The 8964-nt window shown below is 34.8% G+C and overlaps 1 protein-coding gene across 1 annotated transcript in view; it reads right to left on the reverse strand.

Annotated features, from left to right (window-relative positions):
• Positions 1-5316, reverse strand: part of LOC109238052 — a 13273-nt gene extending 7957 nt beyond the window's left edge. Inside the window, exons 1-2 of the mRNA XM_019404477.1 lie at positions 5103-5316; positions 4318-5007 (exon numbers count right to left, since the gene is read on the reverse strand). Coding sequence (XP_019260022.1) covers positions 4318-4691 — 374 coding nt within the window. The 5' untranslated portion in view covers positions 4692-5007; positions 5103-5316. The remainder of the gene's footprint in view (positions 1-4317; positions 5008-5102) is intronic.
• Positions 5317-8964: the final 3648 nt, after the last annotated feature.

Consider the following 8964-nt stretch of genomic DNA (forward strand, 5'->3'; position numbering starts at 1 on the left):
CTCCCCCCCCCCCCCCCCCCACACACACACAACCCAACTGACTTGAGAGATGGATGAAAGAAATGTTCATTTAAGGAGGAGAGTTACGGAAAGCGCATAGTGAACAAGAGATAATCATAATGGAGCAAAGGAAAAAGTTTTTTGACAATTAGGAGGAACGGGATAATGTTGTCAAGAAGTTTGGAAGGGCTAAACAACTTTGCAAGGATGTTCTCTTTATATGGTTAAACCTGGAAAGCCTCAAATTCAAGTGTTCCCACTTGGCTCACTTTTGAAAAACTACCTCAGGAAATATAAAATTTACAGTTGAATCTATGGCATTAAGAAGTAAAATTTGAAACTATGCAGAAAATATGAATCGCAAACAAAATGGGACTATCCGTTACCTAAGCCTAGACTCGTACTCCGAGTACACGTGATCATAAAACAACTGATGGGCATTATAGATTGTGTTTGATCTTAAATTAATTTCATTCTAATGTATATTTTATTTCCAGGGAAATACAGATTCTTTAACTTCTATACTACACTAAAGAAAGTGTCTGTGTGTGCAAAAGCAGGTGTGTGTGTGTGTGTGAGAGAGAGAGAGAGAGAAGACTTTACACGTGATTGAACCATAAAATAATTTGCTAAGAGATCTCTGTTCCCAAAGCTTCTAAATAATTCTATAACCACTTTGACGAATTTTCCGTCGCACTAAATATGTTCACACAAAAAGAAGAGAACCACACTAATTGATAGCCCAGACGCTGACAGGAAGTTTTTACCAAGAATAACCCTAACCACCCAACCCAGACCAGTGGTCTTGGACGTGAAGTGAAAGAGAGAAGGAAAAGAATGGGGTTGGAGTTTAAAAACACATCCGCAGTCACAAGAAGGAATTTTTCCAGAACACATCCTTCAGAGTTGGCAATGGTCTACATATTAAATTCTGGAAAGACAATTGTATTGGCAGCACAACCCTACAAGAATCCTATCCAGGGTTATATCAGCTTGGATGTAACAAGGATGCTTTTATTGCCCAATATAGAGAAAACAATAGCTGGAACCCCACATTCATGAGAAATCTTCAAGATTGGGAAATCAATGAACTACTCACACTCCTTGCAGCCTTGGAAGACCATAGCTTTAATCCACATCAACCCACTCCTTGCAGCCTAGGAAGACTATAGCTTTAATCCACATCAACCTGACAAAATCTTGGGGGGAAGCTCTAAAGAAGTGAGGTACACAGTCAAAGCTGGTTATCATCATTTGTGCTCTCAGAAAGGCATCCTTGAGGATTGGCCATGGAAGCATGTGTGGAAGATTAGACTACCTCTCTAAGGCTTTTCTTGGATAGCACTTATGGAGCATGCCTAACACAGGACAACTTCAACAAAAGAGGCATAACCTTAGCAAACAGATGCTATTTGTGCCACCATAGTTCAGAGAATGTCAGCCACCTATTTCTACACTGCCCATACACAGCTGATCTCTGGAACTTCTTCCATTCTATTTTTGGTTTGCATTGGGTCATGCCTCATACCATCAACGATGCATTTATTAGTAGGCATTTTTGGAGAGTTGATAAAACCATCAGAAGAATCTGGAGGATGATCCCAGCCGTAATTTTTTGGTGTGCCTGGACTCAAAGGAATAGCAGGTGCTTTGATGGGATCTCAACGCCAACTTACACTCTTAAGGCCAAATGCTTAGTTAGATTGTTTAGCTGGCATTTTCATTCCCCTGTAAACAATGTTGATAATTTTTTTGAATTGTTAGCTCCCTGATTCTAGCATAGACATCGTTCTGGAGCTAACTTTTTTGCTACCTTGTATTCTGCATCTTCTGGATGCCTTTTATTAATGATAATTACTTACTTGATCAAAAAAAAAAAAGTAGGAAAAGAAAGGTCGCATGGAACAAGAATTTGGTGGTAGACACTAACATGCACAAACCAAATAAGCTTTCAAGGACAAGCTTGTACATGTATTATTCACGGGGATGGATTTCATATGGATGTGGTCCATGAATTAAAAGAAATCAAATGTTTAGAAGATTGATCAGTTTTAGGAGCAGTATAAAAGATGGAGTTATTCATATAGTTTTCACATGCATTTACATACTTTTGCAACTTTTTCAGTATAATGTGCTTCAAGATTTTGTTAAAGGTATTTTCATTAGTTTTTTGACTCCTCTACCGTGCAGAATTTTCTGGAATAGTATTTCAAACTCTTTATGGTGAAACTCATAGTTCTGCTAATTTGGAAATGTTTAGTCAAAGCATTAGAGGTATATTATCTATTCTTCGTTGTTTTTCAGGTTTTTCTTTTGATAAGTTGATTTGTAGATTTCTTTGTTTATATCGGAGTAGCTAAGCCACCAAAAGTTACACAGACCAGAACCTAGAGCATTTTTCTTTTGTCTTGCTGAAATTTGAACCCTGATCTTATAGATTCCTTTTCTATGCACTATCAGCCTCAGTCAATTAGAAAAAAACTATATATTTACTTCATGCGCCGGCTAATAGAGAATTTGAATACACAATTATGTTTATTCTGATTTATATGATGCAAGTCTAATCTTATCGTATGATGCCTAAAGAGAATCTTCTAAAGCCCAATGCTTACATTTTTCGCCTTATCATTTCTTTCTCAATTTATTGTTTCCCAACTTCTGTTATGCTTCAACTTTCCCTTAGCCATTAGCTCTGTAATTATCTTTGCTGTGAATACATGAAAGTTTATAATTTCTGATTCCTTTGACTGTTTATATTTTATCTTTCTCCCTATTTCCAAGCTGTCAGGGTCTACCACAGGCAGCATTCCTCTCTTTCTTTTCACTGTAGCTTGGCCTAGGCATGACCAAAAACTTAGCAGCGCCAACCACTTTCAGCCTTAGTTTTATTCAATTGTTCATCTTCAAACCCTGCAATTCAAGGGCATAACAACTTTTCAGATCTGTCAAGATTTAGGAGACTTGCCTGCTTCCTTCACAAGTCACAACTAGGATTGTCCCTTGTTTCCTTACTAGGAATCACTTTCTTTGTTACCATTGCATACTTTTTTTTGTAAGCACAATTGACATACTTTCTTATCTCTCCCCTCCCCCTTCAAAAGTATTTTAATCAGGTTATAATTTTCTTTTAACTATGTTACTTTCACATGTCAATACTTTTCCCAACCATTTAAACATAATCATAGCGCTAAAATCCAACAAAATGAAGTGACTGAACTGCCATAAAAAGGAATGCTATTTCAACAGAGGACCACTATACCCGCTCCAGTTGTTTCCCCTTGGATGATTATGGTATGTGCAGTCTAAGAGTAAAACAAATGAAAGGAATGGAAGGAAGACAAGGCAAAGAGCAAACCTGAGACCTCACTAGATTCATCAGCAATCTATATTATTAATAAGCCATATAACACGTATAATACACTAAGTAAACATTAAGGCTAGATTGGTTCAAGAGAGTCTTGCCTGAGCCTACTTCCACTCCCTTTCCTAATCTTTATCACCTTGGAAAAAGCAACTTAGAACATTTTCTCTCCAAAAAATTTCTTCTCCTATATATATTTCCCATAAACGCTTGGACTACAATTTGTTGATGATTATACGAAAATTCATTTAATCCTCAAGTGAAATTACAAGAAATCTCATGAAACTCCAGAAAATAATAACTAGTGAAACTCCTTCCCATTTTATATAACACTCTTTCTATTTCAGGACATTCGAACTGTTTGACACGTGTCAGTGATAATATATACGACATTCAACTTTTTTTTTTGATTTGCACCGGGTGTCCGAGTCTCTAAGAGCCCCGACTAATCCCGGGGGTGCACAGGCCCTCGGCAAGGAGTTTCCCGCAAGTGCACCACGGTTAATTCAGGTTTTACCCAGTCCGATGGCCCTCAGAAATTGTTTGCACCCAGTGGGTTTCGAACTTGAGACCTTGAAAGGGAGCAAACCCCAAGGCTCAAGTCTATTGCCACCAGGCCAACCCCTGAGGGTTATATACGACATTCAACTTTCAAGAGTTCAAATACATTTAACTATTCAAAATTTAAATTGATGTAACATTTCCACTATCAAACTAACTTTATTCAGCCTTACTTCACTATTTTCTTCCACTATCACTAATATCTATATATACAAATCAAATTAACATGTAAACTCCATGCAAAATAAAATGGTGTCAAACAAAATGGAACGATAGATTACCAAATATATACAGAGATGAAAATATTAGCAGTAAAATGTAACAAACATGGATAAAAGAAAATGCACATCTCAGCATACATACACACATCCAGAGACCTGGAAGAAACTACCTACTTGATAAGTCCTTCATCCAGTTTGTACTGTTCCTCGAGGGTCCACTCTACCGCCAGCCCGGTGTCATGCTTGAGCCCCGGCACTGAATCAATAAGAAAAGAACTCGAACAACCTCCAGACTGACTCATTACTGAATTATTGTTGCTACTCCGGCCACTGTTTGTCATCGCACTTGGATTCCCAGAAAACAACATCCCTCCTCCTCCTCCTCCTCCTCCTCCGCCATTATTATTTACATTGAAATTCATTCCAAGGTTACTGTAGTAATTGCCCATCAACATCATATCAGACGATGAGCTTCCTATTGCACCCGATTGAAACGATAAAGCTTGGTGATGAAACCCTGTATTAGAAGACTCTGCAGCCATTCCCATACATATACACCTGTACCTAACTCCTAAATCCACTCAGAATCTACTATTGCGTACAATAACATTCTAACAGAATAAAACATCCGATCATAGCTCCAAAACCCCCAAATAAATAAAACCCTAAAAAGTGTTTCCGGTACACAAAATTGGACAATATAAGTCAACTACAGAATAGGGGAAATTAGGTTAATCAATCCGTCCCACGACGCGATTGTTCCCAAAACCTTCCTTTTAAAATCTCAACTTTTGGCAAACTGATAGTTGAATAAGTTAACCCATCACTGAATGCAGCAGACTCAGTGAATAAAAAATTGAAACCCTAACCAAAACAGAATGAAGAAAATAGCAAATGTTTTAGTGGATGTACAATGAGAAAGAGATTTAGAATTGACACAAGGGAAAAGAAGAATATACCTTTTTCTGAGTGCAGAATTTTATCTTTTTTGTCTAAGCCTTGTTTATATTTTCAACCACAAATAATAATAGTAAAAATATAAGTTGGGTGGGTGTCAAGTGTGTAATGTTAGTGCTACTGTTTACAACTTTTAGCTCAAATGGGTTCTCTCTCTCTCAACTGTTTCAATATCCAATGGGGAAGAAGAAGAAGAAGATAATTGGTGTGGGGGGGGGGGGGTTTAGGGGGGGTGTGGAGGGACGTGCAAAGATAAATAATTGAAGGGGAGGGGTTTTGGTATTTTGTGGCAGATCTTGAAATGTTAGCAGCAACAAAGTGCGAAACCCAATAAGCAGTTGATGCAATTATTGTGACAGTTCACTCTACCCTTTTCATATTTTTGTTTTTCTCCCCTCTTTTCTGTTTCTGTTTGTTGTTGGTGGATGGGTAAGTGGGCATTTGGACATAAGAATTGTAAAATTCCGAAAAAAAGTGAAATTTTTTTCAAGTATGGTATTTAAGAAGTAGAGTTGTGTTTGGACATGAATATAATTTTAGGTTGTTTTTGCATTGTGAGTGATCTGAGTGAAAATGTTGAAAAATAGTTTTTTTTGGAGTTTTTCTAATTTTCGAAAAATTTGAAAGTTCATCTTCAAGTGAAAATTGAAAATTTTATGGCCAGATACTGATTTCGAAAAAAAATAAAAAAATTGTACCTAGCTTGTTTGGATTTGTTACGTGTTGTATTGTTACCTTAAATACAATGTTTGTTTTGATTGTTACTTAAATTTTATTTAAATTCGTCGTTACGTAACAATGGAAAATATCAATTTATGTAGCGACCAATTTAGTATGATCGTATCGTTACCTTGTCTTTTTCTTTCATCTCGGCCTTCATCATTATTAAATAAGTTTATTTTATCTTTTACCCTACCTTTTTAGTAATAATTTCATCTCGTATCATAATTTTTCCTTATAATATTGCAAATTTATTTATCATATTACTGGTGCATGATATCATTAAACGAATCTAAATGTTATATTCATCCAACCATAACAACCCTCCAAAAAAGATGTAAAGTGTAAATGTTCGGCGTGAAATCCAAATTATTTGAGTATCAAAACGGATATAAAACACTGGGTGAGAAGAAAAATTTATGATAGTATTTTCTCGGAACTTGGAAAATTTTGGTATTAGATGTGCTATAGACATTAGACAAGAAGATTAGGTTGCCTTTAAATTTTAAAGTGTGTAACATGCACTTGATTTATGATATTACATCAGAAGTAGAGCTAATTAAGAGAAATGAAAGTACATTTGATCTCATTTAATATGTTACTCCCTCCTGTTCAAAATAAGTGATTTTTTGAATGTTTTCACACAGATTAAGAAATCTACCTTCAAATCAATCACAAAAATTTAACAACAGCTACAAATTATATTCATGTCCAAACACAACTTTATTTTCAAATACCATATTTACTTGGAAAAAAATTCAATTTTTTCGAAAATTCATAATTCTTATATCCAAACGCCCACTTAGTTACATTAATACAAGACCGGTAAAATTCATTAAATTGTAAGGATAAGAAGCAAAAAAAAAAAAATGAAAACTTTATACTAATATTGTGTCGCTTTAGAGGGAGTATAACTTTTCATAGACCAATCACAAGGACATCAAAGAAAACGACATCAAACGCACCTAACAAGATGAGTTCTCCTTTTAAAGCACTAATTAATTCTATTTTAAGGCTGTAAGTATCCTAATTCCTAGGTCCAATTGACAGTGACCAAAATGCTGTTCATAGCAATTTTATTTTACAAGTTTTTGTAGGATAAACTTTTACGAGTAGTATTTAATTGAGTACAAAATAAGTAATACATGGTACTATTATATATAGCACAGAGGATATGCAGGCTGGAGAATAATTACTTGAGTATTTAAGGTTGACAATAATATTGTTGCAGCGTAGCTTAAAATAAGTGACGCGGAGTACGGACTATGAGAATTGTTCTACATTTTTTTGATTAAAATATACTCTTTTAAATAAAATATTTTCCGCCAATTCAATGTAAATGGAAGATAATTTCAATAAGGAATTAATAAATTCTTTTTTTTGGGATAACGTATTCCGGTCATACCATTCACAATTCACACCAACATAAAATATGGCTTATGGATTTGCTAGATGAAGATCCAATTATGAGCATTAATGGAATGTTTGGTTTCTGCGCAACATTATTTTTCCGCAAAGAACATTTTAGTCCGCGATTGAAACTATTGATATTCAATAGGCGTAAAAGTGTATAAAATTTTATATTTTTGTATATAATATATAGAAAGAAAATATATATATATATATATATATATATATATATATATATATATATACAAAAATTATATATATTTTGACAATTATTTTGGAACGGCTATACAATGTCATTTTTCTATTTTTTTTTCTTGGTTGGGTTTATCCATTCATTGTCCAGTATGTGTATTGGAGCCCGATTATATCGGAATTCGTGCCGTGTAAGGCTCATTTAACGGGGAAGCACTCCCTAATATAATTTTTTTCATACTCAAGGCTCAAACTCCATACCTCTAGTTAAGGATGGAGGGATTCTATCTATCCCACCATAATCCGTGTTGGTTGCGCAAATAACATTGACTTATGTAATATATGATGATTTGCTACTTATTGCTTTGTAGAATCTAATAATGCGCAATTTAAGAATATTTCATTATTGTTGTTTATGCCGAGTGCAAGGCTGTTTGCACCCTAGGAAAAACATAGGAGTAGATACTACGAACCATTTAGGGGTCGACTGCAATGCCTTACATTAACCAAATAATCCCAACATAAAATTTTGCATAAGTTATACAATATTTGATTCGTCATACAAGAAAAAATCATTGTCCGATAAATTAACACGACATTTGGTTAGCATTATTAAACTTCAAACTATTGATATCACCAAAAGTTGCGGGAATTTAAGAATTATATTTTATGCGATGATGGGTTCAACCTGTGGATTCAAATCAATAAACTTATTATATTTTATAACAGAAATTTTCATAAGCACTATCTTTTAGTAGTAATTAGTCATTTATAGATATCTTTTGCTATATTACGAACTATAGATAACTTTTATGTGGTTATAAGATGTATTTGATGTATTTTAGCTATTGTATTCATTAATACAATAGCAAAAATAGGCGTGAATCAGGAAATTCCAGCTAAGCTTGAGATGTATTCAAATGTATTCACGCGGCCTTATCGTGAATACAGTAACGTATTTCGCGTAAAATATGGAAGGTTGAACTTGTTTAAAACGGAAAGGAAATCAATTCACCTGATATTCTCCTAATTTAACTCAACTAACACAAACTATTGCCCATAAATCTGTATTCCTCCATTCACGATTCAACGAGAAAAATAGCGAAAACCAGCGCAACATCTGGATTTTCAGTTCTCCATTTTTCTGTAACCAGTTCTCTTTTCAACCAAGAAAAAGTGCGATTATATAACTGTATACAAAATACGGTATAATTCCATTATACATATGGCAAGTTTAACAGTGTTGTTGCGTCATTCTGGCAAGTGGAACGGTGAGAGCAATTACATCGATTATTCAATTGAGGGAATACTGATAAAGGAGTATGTGTCGTATAATGATTTGGTTGCGTCAATTTCTAATCAACTGGGCATAGATTTGAGCTTAAAGTCCATTAAAATTCAATACAAAGTAGAAGGGAATAGCACGCCAATGGAAATACACAATGACATGGGTTACAGGGTGTATGTAGAGTTGAAAAAAGAGAACAGAGAATTCGGGATGTATCCTTTGTGCATAACAACGATTGAAAAAGAACTTGTATC

Source organism: Nicotiana attenuata, unplaced genomic scaffold (assembly GCF_001879085.1).
Source record: "Nicotiana attenuata strain UT unplaced genomic scaffold, NIATTr2, whole genome shotgun sequence".
NCBI lineage: Eukaryota > Viridiplantae > Streptophyta > Magnoliopsida > Solanales > Solanaceae > Nicotiana > Nicotiana attenuata.